At 42.7% G+C, this 22,694-nt stretch overlaps 1 protein-coding gene across 3 annotated transcripts in view; it reads left to right on the top strand.

Annotated features, from left to right (window-relative positions):
* Positions 1 to 695: 695 nt before the first annotated feature.
* Positions 696 to 22,694, top strand: part of LOC112258878 (alpha-1,6-mannosylglycoprotein 6-beta-N-acetylglucosaminyltransferase B-like) — an 86,905-nt gene continuing 64,906 nt past the window's right edge. The window contains exons 1-2 of one of the 3 annotated variants that reach the window (XM_042327647.1): positions 696 to 762; positions 14,466 to 14,578. In XM_042327647.1, coding sequence (XP_042183581.1) covers positions 725 to 762; positions 14,466 to 14,578 — 151 coding nt within the window. In that variant the 5' untranslated portion in view covers positions 696 to 724. Of the gene's footprint in view, positions 763 to 12,192; positions 12,765 to 14,465; positions 14,579 to 22,694 lie in introns of those variants that run through there. The other 2 variants (XM_042327648.1, XM_042327646.1) reach the window with 2 other exon arrangements.

Consider the following 22,694-nt stretch of genomic DNA (forward strand, 5'->3'; position numbering starts at 1 on the left):
GCGGTCCCGTTCTGTGTGCTTGTGTGTCCTACCACTTCGCAGCTGAGCCGTTGCTGCTCCTAGACTTTTCCACTTCACGATAACAGCACTTACAGCTGCCGGGGCAGCGCTAACATGGCAGAAATTTTATGAACCGACTTGTTGGAAAGGTGGCATCCTATGACAGTGCCACGTTGAAAGTCACTGAGCTCTTCAGTAATGTTACGCGGAGTGGAACAGGGAAACCCAAGATCGGACTCAGATGAAGAGACTGGGATGAAGTAACCAAGGTATTTATTGAAACACGGGGAAGACGGAGTGTAGGCCAGGGGAAGCTTGGGCGGGTTGCAGGAAACCTGGTGCGGAGGCTGAGGCTGGAGTGAGAGGAGTTAGGACAGGGTAAGCAGGTCTGGAGGGGAATCCAAGGGAACAGTAGAGTGCGAATCCAGGACAGAGTAGCAGGATGAGGAGACAGGGACCAGTCAGAGCGGGCAGAACTGTAGCAGAGAGGGAAACCATGCACAACATGATCTAAATAGTAACAAACGGCTAGAACCGTAGACTGACTGAGCAGATATTACGATCTGGCAGTGTGGAAGTGGCAGGACTGAGTATTTGTAGAGGTCTTGATTATGGAACAGGTTGCAGCTGGTGGGGATCTGCTCTGACTCCAGCACACCTGCCTCCGCCCACACAATCTCACACACACACACACACAGTGAGGGAAAGAGCACTGTGACACAGGATGAGCAGTAGAGGGCATGGCAGAAGCAGATGTAACAAGTAAGGCCATTCTACTGCCAATGTTAGTGTATGGAGATTGCATGGCTGTGAACTTGATTTTGTGTGGCTGAAACATGTGTGGCTGAAATAGCCAAATCCACTAATTTGAAGGGGTGTCCACATACTTTGTATGCAACTTGCTCACTAGCCTAACTTCCTTTCGTGGGCAACGATACGCCATGCCTGCTTGTTAACACTAGCAATCTACATCTAGCTACATATTGAACTTCCATCCTCTCAGGCCAGGGGCACAAGGTTTAATTTAAGGTTAGATCAGAATCGTCGTTCCAATCATTGGCCAGTACGGAGAATTAAGTAAAACCACAAGTCCAAATCCATATCTCCATCGATGGCTAATTTAGGATAGGGGCGATTTTAGCTAGCTAGTTAGATAGCCACCAGAGGAAAACAACACAACCATACATTTTTTTCTGCAATAATGTAGTTTGGATTGGGCAAATCCAAACTGGCTTCCCTTGACATGTTTTTTTGTGCGCCAGCACCATACACAACTGAGCTCACTCAGTTTAGCTCAACGCTGATTGGTTATTATTTTATTTGTTTTATATCAAGGGATGCCAAATGCTCGCTGGCTTCCCTTGCATTCAATGCTACTGGCGGCAACAATGTCATACCCTTTCTGACCAGACAGCATCAGATAGATACCCTACACATACTGAGACAGACGAAAGATAGATAGACGAAAGATAAATGATTTTGTATGTTTTTTGTTGTTGTTGTAAATGTTTTGGGGGAAGCCTGGCTTTCCTTGGCATCCATGAATACACGTCACTGGGTCTATGTAGCCTACAGTAAGTAGGCTGTTTGTATTTTAATGCAGTCATCTCGGTTTTCATTTTAAGCTGATTTTTATCCTTCGCTTGTTTGTAACAATTGCAAAGACATTGGCAACTTTATACTTGTGGTCAACTTCGTTGTGAAGTTATCAGTGGTCACAGAGCTTCAGATAAACATCTTGGTTTATATGTTTAGCGGAGATCTTCTGTGTATAAAGACGCGTCTAACGACAGACGTAGCTGTTCTATGAGTGGTCTGAGGCAGTATGAGTGGTCTGAGGCAGCATGAGTGGTCTGAGGCAGTATGAGTGGTCTGAGGCAGTATGAGTGGTCTGAGGCAGTTGGTAAATTGAGTGGTCTGAGGCAGTTGGTATATTTCAATTGCAACTTTAGCAACGATGGTATTGGGACGATGCTCCTACGAAGGTTCTAACTACGAACTTAGCCTTAAGATGCTTTTGGGAAACTGGGCCCAGGTCATTTGGTTCTGCTATTAGATATATATACAAAATATCTGACATTGTATTCCCATTTGAACTTTTCTGTGCTTTAAGATGGTTGAAAGCATAGTGATTGGAAGCAACACATTGGAAATTCAACTAACTTTTGTCTGTCTTTTTTTAGTAGGTGAAAATAGTTTGTAATCTCATTTATCAATGTCTCAACCAAATAGGACCCAATCAGTTATCCACGTTGAAATGACGTAGTGTGCTCAGTGGGATGTTACACTGAAACATATTGTCTTCATTGAGCCACTGCAGACAGAGTGCTGTCTATCCAGTTGCGTGTGGCCATATCGACCACTGTGGACATGATGAATCAGCCCATAGTGATGGAGGCGATAGAGCCCCTGAGAATAAAGGTCTCCCTCTGACTGTCAGCATGAGTCATCGTGCTACTGGCAGCACATCACTGTGTTGGCTGTCTATCAGTGTCATTAGCTTGTATTAGTAAGTTCCCTTAATAAGGAATCAAACCCAGGATGAATTACAGTAGGTCAATGTGTTGACTCTTCACTTCATCTCCTAATTTCTATTTATTTTCCAACTTTAATGGAAGTAAGTTACAAACATTAGCTGTGATGAGCTTTCTATAGCCTAATTGTTATTGGTGAAATTATATATTTGGAGTTGACTATTTGTTGACAGGAGATGTAATTTTCATCATATGCCCTCACCAGCTAGGTTAGTCATCATTACGATGCCATTAGGACATCAGAGCGGCAGGGTAGCCAAGTGGTTAGAGCGTTGGACTAGTAACCGGAAGGTTGCAAGTTCAAACCCCCGAGCTGACAAGGTACAAATCTCTCATTCTGCCCCTGAACAGTCAGTTAACCCACTGTTCCTAGGCCATCATTGAAAATAAGAATTTGTTCTTAACTGACTTGCCTGATAAAAGAGGTATTTTTCTTCCAATCTGTCTCAGTTGAATTAGCTTCAGCCTGTCCCAGGGTGTTTATACCATATGCAAATGTCTGACTGCCACTTCTGTTGTCATTGCACCTAGAACATCATAGTTCCTTGTCACGCTCTGTTACTCTCAACTCTCCCACTGAGGAAATTTAATTGTCTGAGATATCAAGTCAGGGGGTGTAATTTGACTTTAAAAGTATAGAATCACCAGGAAATGGAAAACCCTGAGGATGGCACTTGAGAACCAGAGTGATGATTTGCTGGCCCATTTCAAAAGTGCTTTAGCAGTTTTGTCATTTCAATCAATTGGTTTTAGTGTAGGTCACAAAGAAGGTTAACTTGAATAGCTTTTGAGACAAGTGGAAATATGTAAGTGTTTGGAAAATGAATTTAATGATGTCTCATACTATACCAGACATTTATCTGGGAATTATTCACAGTGGAGGGGTGAAATGAACTACACTACTGTGAAACAACAAACCTTGTCAAAAAGACTCAGCCTTTCTCAATATAAAATTCTACTCATAATAAGGCTGAGTCTGTTGAGGTTTGGTTCCCTCTTGTGTCACAGTGGTTAGTCACAGCTTTTGTTTCCCTATAGGACGGGATGCCCTGCAACTCTCCAATCTTGCTCCCCTCTTCTTCCAGATGTCTGGCAGAAGAGCTGTGGGGGAAAATGCTGGACGGAGGCCAGATAATGTGTATCTAGGCCACCACTAAACTGTGTTTTATTCCATTCTGATCAGAGCTACAGTGTGTATGTAGGCCACTCACCACTAAACTGTGTTTTAATCCATTCTGATCAGAGCTACAGTCTGTATGTAGGCCACTCACCACTAAACTGTGTTTTATTCCATTCTGATCAGAGCTACAGTCTGTATGTAGGCCACTCACCACTAAACTGTGTTTTATTCAATTCTGATCAGAGCTACAGTCTGTATCTAGGCCACCACTAAACAGTGTTTTATTCCATTCTGATCAGAGCTACAGTCTGTATGTAGGCCACTCACCACTAAACTGTGTTTTAATCCATTCTGATCAGAGCTACAGTCTGTATCTAGGCCACCACTAAACTGTGTTTTATTCCATTCTGATCAGAGCTACTCTCTGTATGTAGGCCACTCACCACTAAACTGTGTTTTATTCCATTCTGATCAGAGCTACAGTCTGTATCTAGGCCACCACTAAACTGTGTGTTATTCCATTCTGATCAGAGCTACAGTCTGTATCTAGGCCACCACTAAACTGTGTTTTATTCCATTCTGATCAGAGCTACAGTCTGTATCTAGGCCACCACTAAACTGTGTTTTATTCCATTCTGATCAGAGCTACAGTGTGTATCTAGGCCACTCACCACTAAACTGTGCTTTATTCCATTCTGATCAGAGCTACAGTCTGTATGTAGGCCACTCACCACTAAACTGTGTTTTATTCCATTCTGATCAGAGCTACAGTCTGTATGTAGGCCACTCACCACTAAACTGTGCTTTATTCCATTCTGATCAGAGCTACAGTGTGTATCTAGGCCACCACTAAACTGTGTTTTATTCCATTCTGATCAGAGCTACTATGTAGGCCACTCACCACTAAACTGTGCTTTATTCCATTCTGATCAGAGCTACAGTCTGTATGTAGGCCACTCACCACTAAACTGTGTTTTATTCCATTCTGATCAGAGCTACAGTCTGTATGTAGGCCACTCACCACTAAACTGTGCTTTATTCCATTCTGATCAGAGCTACAGTGTGTATCTAGGCCACCACTAAACTGTGTTTTATTCCATTCTGATCAGAGCTACTCTCTGTATGTAGGCCACTCACCACTAAACTGTGTTTTATTCCATTCTGATCAGAGCTACAGTGTGTATCTCGGCCACCACTAAACTGTTATTCCATGCTTATCAGAGCTACTCTCTGTATGTAGGCCACTCACCACTAAACTGTGTTTTATTCCATTCTGATCAGAGCTACAGTGTGTATCTAGGCCACCACTAAACTGTGTTTTATTCCATTCTGATCAGAGCTACTCTCTGTATATAGGCCACTCACCACTAAACTGTGTTTTATTCCATTCTGATCAGAGCTACAGTCTGTATGTAGGCCACTCACCACTAAACTGTGTTTTATTCCATTCTGATCAGAGCTACAGTCTGTATGTAGGCCACTCACCACTAAACTGTGTTTTATTCCATTCTGATCAGAGCTACAGTCTGTATGTAGGCCACTCACCACTAAACTGTGTTTTAATCCATTCTGATCAGAGCTTCTGTATCTAGGCCACTCACCACTAAACTGTGTTTTATTCAATTCTGATCAGAGCTACTCTCTGTATGTAGGCCACTCACCACTAAACTGTGTTTTATTCCATTCTGATCAGAGCTACAGTCTGTATGTAGGCCACTCACCACTAAACTGTGTTTTAATCCATTCTGATCAGAGCTACTCTCTGTATATAGGCCACTCACCACTAAACTGTGTTTTATTCCATTCTGATCAGAGCTACAGTCTGTATGTAGGCCACTCACCACTAAACTGTGTTTTATTCAATTCTGATCAGAGCTACAGTCTGTATCTAGGCCACCACTAAACAGTGTTTTATTCCATTCTGATCAGAGCTACAGTCTGTATGTAGGCCACTCACCACTAAACTGTGTTTTAATCCATTCTGATCAGAGCTACAGTCTGTATCTAGGCCACCACTAAACTGTGTTTTATTCCATTCTGATCAGAGCTACTCTCTGTATGTAGGCCACTCACCACTAAACTGTGTTTTATTCCATTCTGATCAGAGCTACAGTCTGTATCTAGGCCACCACTAAACTGTGTGTTATTCCATTCTGATCAGAGCTACAGTCTGTATCTAGGCCACCACTAAACTGTGTTTTATTCCATTCTGATCAGAGCTACAGTCTGTATCTAGGCCACCACTAAACTGTGTTTTATTCCATTCTGATCAGAGCTACAGTGTGTATCTAGGCCACTCACCACTAAACTGTGCTTTATTCCATTCTGATCAGAGCTACAGTCTGTATGTAGGCCACTCACCACTAAACTGTGTTTTATTCCATTCTGATCAGAGCTACAGTCTGTATGTAGGCCACTCACCACTAAACTGTGCTTTATTCCATTCTGATCAGAGCTACAGTGTGTATCTAGGCCACCACTAAACTGTGTTTTATTCCATTCTGATCAGAGCTACTCTCTGTAACTCACCACTAAACTGTGCTTTATTCCATTCTGATCAGAGCTACAGTCTGTATGTAGGCCACTCACCACTAAACTGTGTTTTATTCCATTCTGATCAGAGCTACAGTCTGTATGTAGGCCACTCACCACTAAACTGTGCTTTATTCCATTCTGATCAGAGCTACAGTGTGTATCTAGGCCACCACTAAACTGTGTTTTATTCCATTCTGATCAGAGCTACTCTCTGTATGTAGGCCACTCACCACTAAACTGTGTTTTATTCCATTCTGATCAGAGCTACAGTGTGTATCTCGGCCACCACTAAACTGTGTTTTATTCCATGCTTATCAGAGCTACTCTCTGTATGTAGGCCACTCACCACTAAACTGTGTTTTATTCCATTCTGATCAGAGCTACAGTGTGTATCTAGGCCACCACTAAACTGTGTTTTATTCCATTCTGATCAGAGCTACTCTCTGTATATAGGCCACTCACCACTAAACTGTGTTTTATTCCATTCTGATCAGAGCTACAGTCTGTATGTAGGCCACTCACCACTAAACTGTGTTTTATTCCATTCTGATCAGAGCTACAGTCTGTATGTAGGCCACTCACCACTAAACTGTGTTTTATTCCATTCTGATCAGAGCTACAGTCTGTATGTAGGCCACTCACCACTAAACTGTGTTTTAATCCATTCTGATCAGAGCTACAGTCTGTATCTAGGCCACTCACCACTAAACTGTGTTTTATTCAATTCTGATCAGAGCTACTCTCTGTATGTAGGCCACTCACCACTAAACTGTGTTTTATTCCATTCTGATCAGAGCTACAGTCTGTATGTAGGCCACTCACCACTAAACTGTGTTTTAATCCATTCTGATCAGAGCTACTCTCTGTATATAGGCCACTCACCACTAAACTGTGTTTTATTCCATTCTGATCAGAGCTACTCTCTGTATGTAGGCCACTCACCACTAAACTGTGTTTTATTCCATTCTGATCAGAGCTACTCTCTGTATATAGGCCACTCACCACTAAACTGTGTTTTATTCCATTCTGATCAGAGCTACAGTCTGTATGTAGGCCACTCACCACTAAACTGTGCTTTATTCCATTCTGATCAGAGCTACAGTGTGTATCTAGGCCACCACTAAACTGTGTTTTATTCCATTCTGATCAGAGCTACTCTCTGTATATAGGCCACTCACCACTAAACTGTGTTTTATTCCATTCTGATCAGAGCTACAGTCTGTATGTAGGCCACTCACCACTAAACTGTGTTTTATTCCATTCTGATCAGAGCTACTCTCTGTATATAGGCCACTCACCACTAAACTGTGTTTTATTCCATTCTGATCAGAGCTACAGTCTGTATGTAGGCCACTCACCACTAAACTGTGTTTTAATCCATTCTGATCAGAGCTACTCTCTGTATATAGGCCACTCACCACTAAACTGTGTTTTATTCCATTCTGATCAGAGCTACTCTCTGTATGTAGGCCACTCACCACTAAACTGTGTTTTATTCCATTCTGATCAGAGCTACAGTCTGTATCTAGGCCACCACTAAACTGTGTTTTATTCCATTCTGATCAGAGCTACAGTCTGTATCTAGGCCACCACTAAACTGTGTTTTATTCCATTCTGATCAGAGCTACAGTCTGTATGTAGGCCACTCACCACTAAACTGTGTTTTAATCCATTCTGATCAGAGCTACAGTCTGTATGTAGGCCACTCACCACTAAACTGTGTTTTAATCCATTCTGATCAGAGCTACAGTCTGTATCTAGGCCACCACTAAACTGTGTTTTATTCCATTCTGATCAGAGCTACTCTCTGTATGTAGGCCACTCACCACTAAACTGTGTTTTATTCCATTCTGATCAGAGCTACAGTCTGTATCTAGGCCACCACTAAACTGTGTTTTATTCCATTCTGATCAGAGCTACAGTCTGTATCTAGGCCACCACTAAACTGTGTTTTATTCCATTCTGATCAGAGCTACAGTCTGTATCTAGGCCACCACTAAACTGTGTTTTATTCCATTCTGATCAGAGCTACAGTGTGTATCTAAGCCACTCACCACTAAACTGTGTTTTATTCCATTCTGATCAGAGCTACTCTCTGTATGTATGCCACTCACCACTAAACTGTGTTTTATTCCATTCTGATCAGAGCTACAGTCTGTATGTAGGCCACTCACCACTAAACTGTGCTTTATTCCATTCTGATCAGAGCTACAGTCTGTATCTAGGCCACCACTAAACTGTGTTTTATTCCATTCTGATCAGAGCTACTCTCTGTATGTAGGCCACTCACCACTAAACTGTGTTTTATTCCATTCTGATCAGAGCTACAGTCTGTATGTAGGCCACTCACCACTAAACTGTGTTTTAATCCATTCTGATCAGAGCTACAGTCTGTATCTAGGCCACCACTAAACTGTGTTTTATTCCATTCTGATCAGAGCTACTCTCTGTATGTAGGCCACTCACCACTAAACTGTGTTTTATTCCATTCTGATCAGAGCTACAGTCTGTATGTAGGCCACTCACCACTAAACTGTGCTTTATTCCATTCTGATCAGAGCTACAGTCTGTATCTAGGCCACCACTAAACTGTGTTTTATTCCATTCTGATCAGAGCTACAGTCTGTATCTAGGCCACCACTAAACTGTGTTTTATTCCATTCTGATCAGAGCTACAGTCTGTATCTAGGCCACTCACCACTAAACTGTGCTTTATTCCATTCTGATCAGAGCTACAGTCTGTGTGTAGGCCACTCACCACTAAACTGTGTTTTATTCCATTCTGATCAGAGCTAGAAAGTCTCAGTGAAAGAGAGCTATTGATTTTTCATCTTTGTTAATGACAGTGAAACTAAGGAGTTTGATGATACATGATCGGGGATTGTGAAACAACACAAACATAGTATCTTTTCTAGTTAACACAGTCACAGCTCAACATAAAGTAATCACTTTTAAGAGTTCTATTGCCCTCCCAGAGGGGTTTTCCCTCTGTGAACTCACATGAAAAGCAGACTGAGATAAAACTACAGAGTAGTGAGCAACAGCAGCAGATAGAACAAAGAGAATTAGCTAGGGCTCTATTGTTTCTACTATATGGCTTGTGCTGAGCACTGTGACTGAGTACACCAGGTCCTGAAGGTTGTGCAGTACTAACATGTTATGACTTAAAGCCAATTTTGATGCATACACACACACACACACACACACACACACAGTATCTCGTCCTGACATATCCTGCTACAAATGTCAGTCTGCTCTGCAATGAGTTTCCTTCCTGTCCAAACAAATCATTTGAAGGTCATCATAAATTAAAAGCGGGACCAATGCACTGCTCATGTAATTAATTAAAATGCATTTATTGTATGGCATGTTCAATGCAAACAAAGATGAAAAACTCTGACATGTTTTGGCTGCATGGCCTTCGTCAGGTAGTACAAAAATATGATAATGCAATGTCCTCTTTTGAACAGCTTTTTCCAATAAACCCTGATTTGAAGAGGGAGTGGTTACAGAATTCATGGGACAACACCTAGTAAGCAATAACATACACATAAAAAAGTGAAGTACTGTAGATATGTTATCAAAATGCAAATCACAGCTAGAAGCATCAGAACCTCTAGATAAGTAGTTCTAACCTTGAATATGACTGGGCAAAGTGGTAAGAATAGGAGGATGGCACTAGATCACTAGATCACAGCAGACATGGACCACCGCAGTCTAAACATAGCCGAGGGAAATAGAGCAATATGTCCACTAGATGACAGCAAAGGGACCTCCTACAATCCTACAGGAAAGATGAGAAATCCATATCTTCATTTAAACCAGGGTACCTAATGGCCTGTAGTTGTAAATCCATATCTTCATTTAAACCAGGGTACCAAATGGCCTGTAGTTGTAAATCCAAAGACTTTCCCTTTGGTTTAGCTGTTTAAGACGGTCCCATTTTCTAATTGAGGCCGGAACATGATCAATACCCGTAGCTTGTAGGGAGGCAGGGTTGCCATGGTGTAAGGACTTGTAGTGCCTTGCCATGGGGTAATCTTCGTTGCCTACCCGTATGGCGCACTTGTGTTTGTAATTTAGGGGGGGACATCTCTTAAAGCTTATGACTGGTGGCTCTGGGAAGACTTTGCATAGTAGCGTATCACTTTGGATGATTCCGCAATTATTTTTTATGTTCCTTTTAATGTTCTCTGCTTCAGTGCTATATTTTGTACCAAAGTACACTCTCTGGTGCATCACGAGGCGCTCCCCTTTGCAACATGTTCTCTCTATCAAGTCGTCTGGCCATTATACCTGGATCTTTCAGGACCTGAGCGCTGTAACCGTGGTTCAAGAAGCGATTCTCCAATTCAGCTGTAGTCTTTTTCCTGATTCTGCGGACTCTTTGGAATTGGCCATATGGAATGTTCTCTTTTAGCCTTCTGGGGTGAAATCTGTCTGCCCTCAGAATGGTATTCCCATCGGTAGGCTTCCTTAAGATTGATGTGTGCAAACAAACGTTGTCATTTTTACTGATGTCAAGGTCGAGAAAATGAATGTTATCCTTCTGTCTATGAAAACCTACTATTGTGTACCTTAGCAGCTTCTGTCTACCAAAACCTACTATTGTGTACCTTAGCAGCTTCTGTCTACCAAAACCTACTATTGTGTACCTTAGCAGCTTCTGTCTATGAAAACCTACTATTGTGTACCTTAGCAGCGCCTCCCTTCCTCCTTTTTTCACAAAATAATGTGAAGGGTTGAACTTGTCATCTTAAATGAATGTGAGCTGACTGTCAATGCCTTTGAAGCCAGAGCTTGGGTATAATGCCATTCTCCACACCATGACCGTACCAGGCCTGCCAGAGAGCCCTGTCGTGTCAGTCTGATTCAGGGCTCATAGGACTGCATGAAAATGGTTTCCATAGCAGCAGGGATGTAGATTGCTCTCTGTCATAGTAGGGATGGCCCTGGGTGACCTCAAGAATGGCTGCCTCCTCTCTGTCTTTCTGTCTCTTCTCTGTGATTTATTGCCTTAACCCAATGACATACTCCTCTCTCTCCTCTCTTACTAGTCCTGCAAGTGCAGGAGCACAAGTGGTCAGGCTGGTCACAGACATGTTGATTTTCATGGGTGTCTGAATGAAATCTAGGGATTGTGACAATCGGTTTCATTTATCTCTCCTCCAGTTTTCAGGTCTCATATCATTAGTTATCATATTTTATATAAAACATTTTTACTAGGTTACAAAAAGCCAGAGGGAGGATAGAGAATACATTGTGGAAAGGTGAGATCGTTCAACTTTGTGAGTAACTTCTGCCCATAGTTACCTAGCTGTATATTAGAATAGTAGAGTAGATTCTTAGCAATTGGATTCATAGAATGATCCAAAGCAGGCTAGTCTAACAGGTGCAAACTCTTCACTGATCCTAGTCAGTGAAGAGGTCCTAGTCCTACCAGTCACACTGCAGCTGTCGATAAGAGACTTGGTTTGAGTGTCCTCCCATTCAGACCATTGAGTGCTGCTGTTGATAAACTCAGCAAAAAAAGAAATGTCCTCTCACTGTCAACTGCGTTTATTACAATGATGTGAAGTTATTATTACAATCTGTGAAGTTATTTGAATTTTTACAAATGATCTTTGAAAGACAGGGTCCTGAAAAAGAGACGTTTCTTTTTTTGCTGAGTTTATGTCTGCTCAGCTGCTGACGGCAAAGGGAACTGGCCATGGTGCTGAAAGTAAAAAAGTAGGCCAAGGCGTCAACGGATGTGAAAAAATCTGGTATGAAAGGTTAAAGTAAATTACACTGTCCAAAGACTAAACATGTATTTTTTTTATTGAATAGCTTGTGTGCTTTTAAATGAAAACTGTAGGAACTAGGCTATCTATGATGTTGGCTTTCTATTCTTGAGATTAATTCACTGCTATTTTGATTTAGGCTTCTGTGCAGAGCTGACTGGGACATTTTTTATGAAAACAGGAGTCATTTGTCCTGCAATACTGAAACTTTTGATTGTATGTATCACTCGTTAGATGGCGCTGCACTGAAGACAGATCTAGGCTACTTGCACAATCTGGAAATACACAGCCAGAAAGCGAATAGAGCCTAGCACACGTTGTGTGCTCACTGGTGAGCAATGGACTTTTATGCTCGATAACTCTGCTACCATTTTCCCAACTTGAAACACATACACGTTTACCATGTTAACAATGAGAGGAGTGAACAATATTACTTGTGTTTTTCCAACAGAACGGCTAGGACTCCGGAGTCAGGGTTAATTTACGGTCTAATTTAAACTCAGCGGAAGCAAACTATTGTATGCAGCTGGGCAAGCGGAGTGTATTCCGTCCGAACTTTACTAAACCAAGCACGTGCAGTATTGGTTATCCGATTCCGAAGTCGATGTATCGATATTTTTAAAGCTCTATTCATTCATAATTACTTATTTATGTTTGCGCTTAGGACACTTTGTGAAATATACACAATGTTGTGGGCTCTTTGCGTTTTCTCCTTCTCCGGAAAATGAGTGCTGTGAACACAGACTATTCAACTATGGTGAGAAGATGTCTTCTGACGTTCAAACCATTCAGGTAAGCATTTACATGTAGGCTACTGTTCTCGTGGTCTCGACGTACAGGCAGTGTTCTCTCTGTGTAGCCTAAGTCTGAAATTGAGATGAAAAAAATGAGTTCACATGAAAATGGGAACGTCATGAGTAGACTACAACAAACTCACAGGGGTCAGGTTGCCTTGACAGGAGTACACACCTGTGGTGTCATAGAGGTGTGAAAGTGGATCTGTCATGTCAGAAATATGTTATGACAACCTCATAAAAGCAAGGACTAGGCTAACTGTATAACGGATCAAGGTGCATTGCAGATAGTGCACAACAAGACTGAATATGAACTACATATTACTACAGTAGTTTGCATGTATTTTCCCCTGTACACAGAATGACATGCATGTACCTATACAGTAGGCCTATGCACTTGACACTTGAGTCAATATAGATCAGTGCATTGTTTCAGAGCTCTTGGGCATACTCTGATCACTATGGTAAACCTGAACTCTGCCAGCACTCTAAAGGCAGTTAGGCTTGTGCCTAGTGTCTACTGTGAGTGAATTCATTGGTGTGTAGAATGTGTTCAGTGGCATGCAAACACACAAAGGTACAGATCAGCTGACAGGAGGTGATATCAACTAGTTTTCTGTATTTCTGAACACACTGGTTTTAGCTTTCATGAGCACAACACTCAGCTCTTCACCATTAGCCCAAATATTGGACAGTGATGGAGTATGACATCGCTCTTAGGCAGTAAGAGTGTAATATTACCTCTGAATTAAATGAAGCTCGCTTTTAAAGGGCTACCCTTGGGATGAGAAGAAAGAAAGCAATATCATAACCTGTGTTAAATGAGCAGCAAGTGATGTGAGCTGTGGTGTGTAATATGTCAATCTAGCTCTCCATCCAGCAGCTCTCCTCTGGAGGAATGGACCGGAATGGTTTCAAATATTTCCACATTTGCATGAGCTTGAGCATTTCTCAGTGGATCACTTTTCTCATGCAAGGATGTCATCTACAGTTTGAAAGGCATCTGTTATGAGCATTCATTTCCACCCACCATTCTGAACATTTGAAAATGTCTACAGAGATTGTGGTTGCAGTCACACATATGCAAATGTAATCCTTAATGTTATCATTTTTCAGTTGACTTTTCATACATTGTGTTGAACACAAGACCCATGTACTGTATGTAATATGCCATTATCCTTTGTCCACAACCAGATCCCCAGCATTGCCGTAGGTAGATTAGTTAAGAATGATGATTAGAAATGGATGAATTATCAATCAGTCTTGACAATTGGATTCTCTGCACTCTGTTAAATGGCAAGAAATGCAGTGATGGGATCAAAACACTAAGTGAAACCTAAGTGAACTCAAAAAAACCAAAGTAAAAGCATTTGTTTTCATGATGCCGTCAGCTCCCATTTGCCGAGCTATACGAGGTGCACCTGACTACCCCCATGAAAATAATTGCAACGCATTAGACCAATGGCCATCGAATTCAAACTTGTCATCTTTAAGTTTCTTTGTTATTTTGCATCATCTTCTTGTGCCCCATTATTCCTTTTGTACTGTACAGCTCTTTTGCTTTCATTCTGACAGTTGACCCCCCCTCTTCTCTTCTCCCCTGCCTTAACTCCCTCGTTTTTCTCTTATTGTTCCCCCTGAGTTCTAACCCTGAGTCTTGCTCTCTGTCTCCTGGTTGCCCTGGTCCCTGTCCCTGCAGGATCTTTGTGGCGGGGATCGGCTTCTTCAGCCTGTGCTTCCTAATGACCTCCCTGGGGGGACAGTTCTCGGCCAAGCGACCCGGAGACACTCCCTTCACCATGCGGGCCGAAGGTAAGCTCCAGAATACAGACATTACAGCGTCTCTCTCTCGGTAAAGCCTGGCATTCTCTGACTACATACGTTCTCTGCACACAATGAACATGGAAGAACATGCCGAGTGCAGCAGAAGGCCTTGATTGCAGGCAGCCGGCTGACAGACCTCATCAGTCTGCTGCTCACCAGGTGGGGGTTAGGGGGCTTGGGTCTTGTTACCCTCCCCTCACCTCCCTGTAGTCTTGCTAAGATGTCACCCCCTCCAGGTCTTTAGTATTCACCCTAGTCAGTGTTCCGTGCTCTGGGAAAGCAGGCTCTTAATTTTCGGAGCACGTTATCTGTGTTTGTTCTATGTGCCCCTGCATTTATATCACAGTGCACAGATCATTTAGAAGAGTCAATGTTAGCTTGGGTACTGTTGCCTCTCAGCTTTATTACAGCCTGACACTCTGACACTGTCTCATCCTCATTGGGCAATGTGGGCATTATCAGGTGACACAACCACCCAACAGAACAATAGAAAGTCAAGAGAACTCAGAATTATTCCTGTGCCTTGTTGTTTTACCGATGATTTGCTTTATGGTTTGTTCAGCATGCTTGTAGACTAAAATGCTGCTGCAGTGCAGTGATAATACACAGTACAGTAGGAATCTCTAGTGACTGTTTGTTTGTCTGTGTGAAAGCCTGATCTAAAGCAGAATCCCTCTCTGTCCTCCAAACGGTGGTTAAAATCCATAAGTGGTGGATAATCTTCATACAATGTAATCCTCCGTGCTGCACGCCAACCCCAGCAGAGATAGGGAGAGGGACGTGGGCAGGCAGAGGAAGGCTGGAACGCTGCCTGATAAATTAACCACTCACAGGCTGCAGTCTAGGGAAGGCATTTGGCCCTCAGCTCATTAAACACTGCCTGTTACCCAACCAGGGAAAGCCAGGCTAAGTAAACCCTGAGCCTGTGTGTGTGTAATGAATGGGCAGGATGGAGGTCAGTGTTCATTGGAGCAGCACCAGGATAGTAGACACCAAGTCAGCTACTTCTGGCCCCAGGAGTGACACAGAGAGCCTGTTGATTGTGCAATCTGCTTTAGTGATGAGGGTATTTTAGTGCACCTGCGCACACACACAATTTGTGTTTTGCAAGCGGGAGTAAAAAGGCTAGGGGCCAAGTAAATGGGGGATCGTTTTACGTATTAGACCAACTGAGCATAGAAATATATCCCAGATTGACTGTGATGGTAATAAGCCTTTTAGTAGAGCTCATGAATGCACCCATAGTTGATAGATGAGGAGTTTAGATCTACAGTCATGGCCAAAAGTTTTGAGAATGACACAAATATTAATTTCCACAAAGTTTGCTGCTTCAGTGTCTTTAGATATTTATGTCAGATGATACTATGGAATACTGAAGTATAATTACAAGCATTTCATAAGTGTCAAAGGCTTTTATTGACAATTACATGAAGTTGAGGCAAAGAGTCAATATTTGCAGTGTTGACCCTTCTTTTTCAAGACCTCTGCAATCCACCCTGGCATGCTGTCAATTAACTTCTGGGCCACATCCTGACTGATGGCAGCCCATTCTTGCATAATCAATGCTTGGAGTTTGTCAGAATTGGTGGGTTTTTGTTTGTCCACCCGCCTCTTGAGGATTGACCACAAGTTCTCAATGGGATTAAGGTCTGGGGAGTTTCCTGGCCATGGACCCAAAATATCTGTATGTTTTGTTCCCCAAGCCACTTAGTTATCACTTTTGCCTTATCGCAAGGTGCTCCATCATGATGGAAAAGGCATTGTTCATCGCCAAACTGTTCTTGGATGGTTGGGAGAAGTTGCTCTCAGAGGATGTTTTGGTACCATTCTTTATTCATGGCTGTGTTCTTCGGCAAAATTGTGAGTGAGCCCACTCCCTTGGCTGAGAAGCAACCCCACACATGAATGGTCTCAGGATGCTTTACTGTTGGCATGACACAGGACTGATGGTAGTGCTCACATTGTCTTCTCTTTTTCCGGATGCCCCAAACAATCGGAAAGGGAATTCATCAGAGAAAATGACTACCCCAGTCCTCAACCGTCCAATCCCTGTACCTTTTGCAGAATATCAGTCTGTCCCTGATGTTTTTCCTGGAGAGAAGTGGCTTCTTTGCTGCCCTTGTTGACACCAGGCCATCCTCAAAGTCTTTGCCTCACTGTGCGTGCAGATGCACTCACACCTGCCTCCTGCCATTCCTGAGCAAGCTCTGTACTGGTGGTGCCCTGCTCCCGCAGCTGAATCAACTTTGGGAGACGGTCCTGGCGCTTGCTGGACTTTCTTGGGCGCCCTGAAGCCTTCTTCACAACAATTGAACTGCTCTCCTTGAAGTTCTTGATGATCCAATAAATGGTTGATTTAGGTGCAATCTTACTGGCAGCAATATCCTTGCCTGTGAAGCCCTTTTTGTGCAAAGCAACGATGACGGCACGTGTTTCTTTCCAGGTAACCATGCTTGACAGAGGAAGAACAATGATTCCAAGCACCACCCTCCTTTGGAAGCTTCCAGTCTGTTATTTGAACTCAATCAGCATGACAGAGTGATCTCCAGCCTTGTCCTTGTCAACACTCACACCTGTGTTAACGAGAGAATCACTGACATGATGTCAGCTGGTCCTTTTGTGGCAGGGCTGAAATGCAGTATAAATGTTTTTAGGGGATTCAGTTAATTTGCATGGCAAAGAGGGACTTTGCAATTAATTGCAATTCATCTGTTCACTCTTCATAACATTCTGGAGTATATGCAAATTGCCATCATACAAACTGAGGCAGCAGACTTTGTGAAAATTAATATTTGTGTCATTCTCAAAACCTTTGGCCACGACTGTCGATGGAAGGGAGAGGAAGTATAGAAATGAGGAAAACCAACAGACTGGTTTCTAACGTAGGGAAGAGAAGGATGCTTGATGAAAGGCGTTCCCCAGTGAACAGTTCACTCCCTCAGCAGTTTGTTTTTATAATGGAACTCACTTGCAATGCAACCACAAGATAAAGCCTCAACAAAACTGTGTTAGGACAGTCCACTGTTTTCTGTTCATTATAGACAATACAGTCATTAGAGGCAGCCGGAGCCTATCATAACATGTTGTCCATAATGTTCTTTCAGAGAAGTCTAAATTAAATTTGAGTAGATACAGTATACTACTATACAATAAATGATGCTGCTGTAGGCTAGTGGGAGGACTACAAATCAATGAATCGTTTGTAGATTCTTCCCAGATCCTGTCTGTATAGTATCCAACTATGCAAGCTTTGATGCTATTTACATTGGATGATCTGTTTGTCTAGGGCTTTATGGGCTTGTTGTGTGGACAGGGAGATAATTAGCAGGCAATACCGGCTCTGTTGTAGGATTCTCCCTGGTTGGATTAGTGACCACACTGGGGATATACACAATGTTATACAGAATTGATACCCAACAATGAAATAGAATAGATTCCTAAGGTTTCATACAGACCGTGTTTGAATCTTGCATTTCAGTTACCTCCACTTATTGATATGTCTCAATTCAGACCTGTCTGAGTCAACATCAATACCACTCAATATATTGTAGCCTATTCTCAGTGACTGCTGTTGCTCAATTCTTATTGATAGTACAATATTGTACTATTTACTTCTTCTGTCCCATTGCTTCACCTGGCTACACCCAGTAGACCACTGAAATAATGTCTGTACAAACATTTACCCCATTATTGGTGCAGGTTAACATTTTTGGGTGTGAGTCTTGTCCGTGATGCAGAACTGAGTGATATCCACTAGATGTGCCAGCTGCAAAGTCAAAATTAGCTATATTGTAAAAATGAATGAAAACAACATTTAGGTTAGTGTTAGGCATTAGGGTTAGCAGTGTGGTTGGGGTTGTATGACTTTGTGACTGGGCTAGCTAGTGACCACTGAGCAGAGCTGCCTCCAGCACATGAGTCATACCAATAAATGCTCTCCTGCATTATGCAGGTGGTCTTTCATGGAACGTGAAACTAATGATGTGGTGGGGGACTATTTCCTGGAAAGGACGAAGGCGTAAAAGAGGGAAACGTTAGAGAGGATCAATCTTAAAGGCTGCAGAGGTGTTCCAGGGGCTTCTAATTATGTCTTTGAAGCCCTCCCTCACGGAGACCACTTTTTCCATAGGGGCTATTAACGTGGCCCTGCCTGGTTGTTGGGTAGATGGAGGAAGGGTAAAGTTCATGAGCTCCAAGATTTCCCTTGGCAGGCTGATGCTGTTTAAATGGTTGATATACAGTAGTTTGGATGTAAACATTTTGTCTATCCCACCTGTACTGCTGAGAGATGAGGCAGAAGTTCCATTGTGCTGTTCCACAGACTCAATCTGAGTAGCTATTCTATCAGACTCGCTATACACACTCAGAGCTAGGTTACATCACTGTAGCATCCTTTAAGGAACCACCCATTATGAAGCTTCTGTGTGTCTATTCACTCAGTCACTGTTAACAGTGTGTTTGTGTACTAGGCCTAAGGTGTTCTCTCAGCAAAATGCCACTGATGGATGTTGGTACACATCTAATTAACAGGTGGAGTCTGGCGCTAATATGGGGCCAGGGAAGTAGACTGGCTCACACACGTATTAGGCCCGGAGGCCAAGTGAGGGGTAATAACTCATGAACTCTCACCACATATGTTGTTTTCCCCTACATCTTGTAACCCATAGTAAGTCACGTATTGCGTCAGAAAACAGTGGTTGGGCAGGAGCCACTAAAGTGAGGATGAAACAGAGAGAGCTCATGAACTATTTTGCAGGATGTACACGAGTGAAAATCTCATTTGACCTCCATTCAATGTCATGGCTATCTTGTCACAATGTGTTCAATGAAATGCTAATAATGCAGTTAAATCCATCAAAGTGCAAGGACTTCCACTGCAGCTGTGTTCAGTGACGCGTTCATGACAACGATAGACCATGTATTGTGTAGCTCAGCAGTCATCACTACCTAAAGTAGAGCAATTAACTGAAGTGAAGACATGACTTTTTACTGTACAGGTCTCTAAAAAAATCAATTGCCTCAGTGAAAGAGGTCCAGCAGGCTGTGTAGTCCCCACGGACAGAGAGACACTGCAGGAGGTCCAGCAGGCTGTACTGAGGTGAGCTGCTGTGACTAAAGAAGACATGAGCTTCCATCAGGGTGGCCAGACAAAGAGACTGATGCTTTTCTGTTGGATTTTGAAAAGCTCACGACAGCCATGTTGTACATATCTTTCTCACTCTATTTTATATGATAGGCAGTGACATTTTGCTGAAGGAAAATACCATGTTTCTACGGGTAGGGAGGCTGTACAAATGTTTTTGATACCTAGCAGATCTGATGGCATCCACCAGGGTAAGAAGGCATGGGGTTCTGCAGAGGAGAGAGGAGAGAAACCTCAAAGATTCCTCATCTTGAGCAACTGAAAGGATTTAGTCATCTTGATTCTGTGTTGATTGATCGAACCTTCATCCAATGAAAACACTGTCGCAGTCATTTAGGGATTTTCCTTGTTCTCACAAACATTATTTCTAGAAGAGAAACTATTATGTAAAATTACAGTGCAAACCTTTTTAAAGTTGTATAACTAACTGGAAGTCAATCTGGATAAGAGCGCCTGCTAAATGACTAAAATTTCAAATTTAAATTATGAATTAGTTCTCTGGAGTGTTCAAGTATACAAAGAACACCTTCCTAATATTGAGTTGCATCCCTTTTGTCCTCTCAACAGCCTCAATTTGTTAGGGCACGGACTCTACAAGGTGTTGAAATCATTCCACAGGGATGCTGGCCAATGTTGACTCCAATGCTTCCCAAGTGTCAAGTTGGCTGGATGTTTTTTGGGTGGTGGACCATTCTTGCTACACACAGGGGAAACTGTTAAGCGTGAAAACCCAGCAGCGTTGCAGTTCTTGACACACTCAAACCAGTGCGCCTGGCACCTACTACCATACCCCGTTCAAAGGCACTTAAATCTTTTGTTTAGCCCATTCACCCTCTGAATGGCACACATGAATGCCTAATGCTGAACACAGTAGTCAGTATGTATTGTATTGTTTGAAGGAGTGTGTGTGTGTGTGTGTGTGAGAGAACTGGATGTGTGTACATTACATTGAATCAGAAACCTATCAGAGGTCCTTGTGCAGAGTCCCTGACTCAGCGGTTCCCCTCTTTGTGTTGTTGGTGGGGTCCGATTTCTTATTTACCTTGTAAATACCGGGCCACACGTTCTATCAGAACATAAGAATGGTGGTGGTGGGACGTCAAATGTGAACTGAATGCTGAATGTAAACATTGTTAGTATCTACATAAAAGCTCCCCATCTAGTTCCACCTTATGTCTGCCATTCATACCAATGAAGACTGGCCTTCAACTTGCTTGTGGTTCTCCTAAAATGTGTTTTGGGTTTGTTTGTGTCTGTGTATATTGTCTGTAGGGAGAGGGAGGCTTAATAGGAGGAAGAGGCAGGTTTTTAATTGAAGCCGTGGAGAAGCATAGACAGATAGTTTCCTCTTTCTGGGCTGTCAGGTGCAATGAGAGAGAGGATAAGTGACATAGGTTGTTGGCTCTAATAGGTTCTGGTTCTGTCAGCTCCCCCATGGCTGCCGGGTACACTAGAGCAACTCAATCTCAATCAGTCCTCCTGTTAATGAATATTCGTATGAGGAGTGAGAGCAGCAGGGATAGGGGGATCTACCCATCTAGCAGGTGAGAGGGGAAGGGGGGAGGGTCTGACACCCCAAGGGTCCTCAACCAGGAAAACAACACACACACAGTACTCTCGAGTTATATGTACCAACATTTCTCAGTTGTACACAATCTTGTACAAAACCGTAGGAAAAACTGAAGGCTAATTGTCAATAGGGATATGCATAAATATGTTTTATGCAGAAACCACCAGCAATTCAATACAGTATGGTATGTGTGTCTGCCTATGCATGTTATAGCCAAGACATTGAATAGATTTGATCAATATTTGTCTCTTTTTTGCTACTGTAGGTAGCATTAGTTGGCTGTACCTATGCTAAAACCTATATTTTTCATCTTATAGCTTGTTCTCTCCTTTTTAAATAGTGAGCCAACATGCCTTCAGCACTTTTATTTCCCTGACTGATCAAAACTAATTTTCTCATGCTCTCTCTTGTCTCTCTGCAGCAGACCAGAGGAGGCTGGTGGGAGGAGCTATAGGAGGACAGGCTCATTGTAAAGACTAGGATGGAATTATTGGAATGGTATCAAACACATAAAACATATGGAAACCACATGTTGGACTCTGTTCCAGCCATTACATTGAGCCCGTCCTCCTGAAGCTACTCCCACCAGCCTCCTCTGCAGCAGACATATAATGGGCATTATGTTTGGAACATCAAATCGCAATAACATCGCAAGTATCAAATCACAATTGTGGTGGTTATTTCTTTATTATCAAATGAGGAGAGACAAACTTATTACACAAGTCAGAGTTCTACTTAGTCTTTATTCACTTATTAATAAGGAAAGCAGGTCACACACAAGTGAATGATGTGAGTGATCTGCAATAACGATGCCTGGTCGACGAACCACCCCTAGATGATTTGTGGAGAGCCCCGACACAAAGATGAATGTGCAAGTAGAGACACTGGGGTGAAAAGGAGCAAGATAAATAAATAAATAAATAAATAAATACTGTATGGGGATGAGGTAGGTAGATAGATGGGCTGTTTACAGATGGGCTATGTACAGGTGCAGTGATCTGTGAGCTGCTCTGACAGCTGGTGCTTAAAGCTAGTGAGGGAGATATGAGTCTCCAGCTTGAGAGATTTTTGCAGTTCGTTCCAGTCATTGGCAGCAGAGAACTGGAAGGAAAGACAACCAAAGGAGGAATTGGTTTTGGGGGTGACCAGTGAGATATACCTGCTGGAGCGCGTGCTACGAATGGGTGCTGCTATGGTGACCAGTGAGCTGATATAAGGCGGGGCTTTACCTAGCAGAGACTTGTAGATAACCTGTAGCCAGTGGGTTTGGCGACGAGTATGAAACGAGGGCCAACCAACGAGAGCTTACAGGTCGCAATGGTGGGTAGTATTTGGGGCTTTGGTGACAAAACGGATGGCACTGTGATAGACTGCATCCAGTTTGTTGAGTA

The sequence above is a fragment of the Oncorhynchus tshawytscha genome, linkage group LG09, assembly GCF_018296145.1.
Source record: "Oncorhynchus tshawytscha isolate Ot180627B linkage group LG09, Otsh_v2.0, whole genome shotgun sequence".
Taxonomy (NCBI): domain Eukaryota; kingdom Metazoa; phylum Chordata; class Actinopteri; order Salmoniformes; family Salmonidae; genus Oncorhynchus; species Oncorhynchus tshawytscha.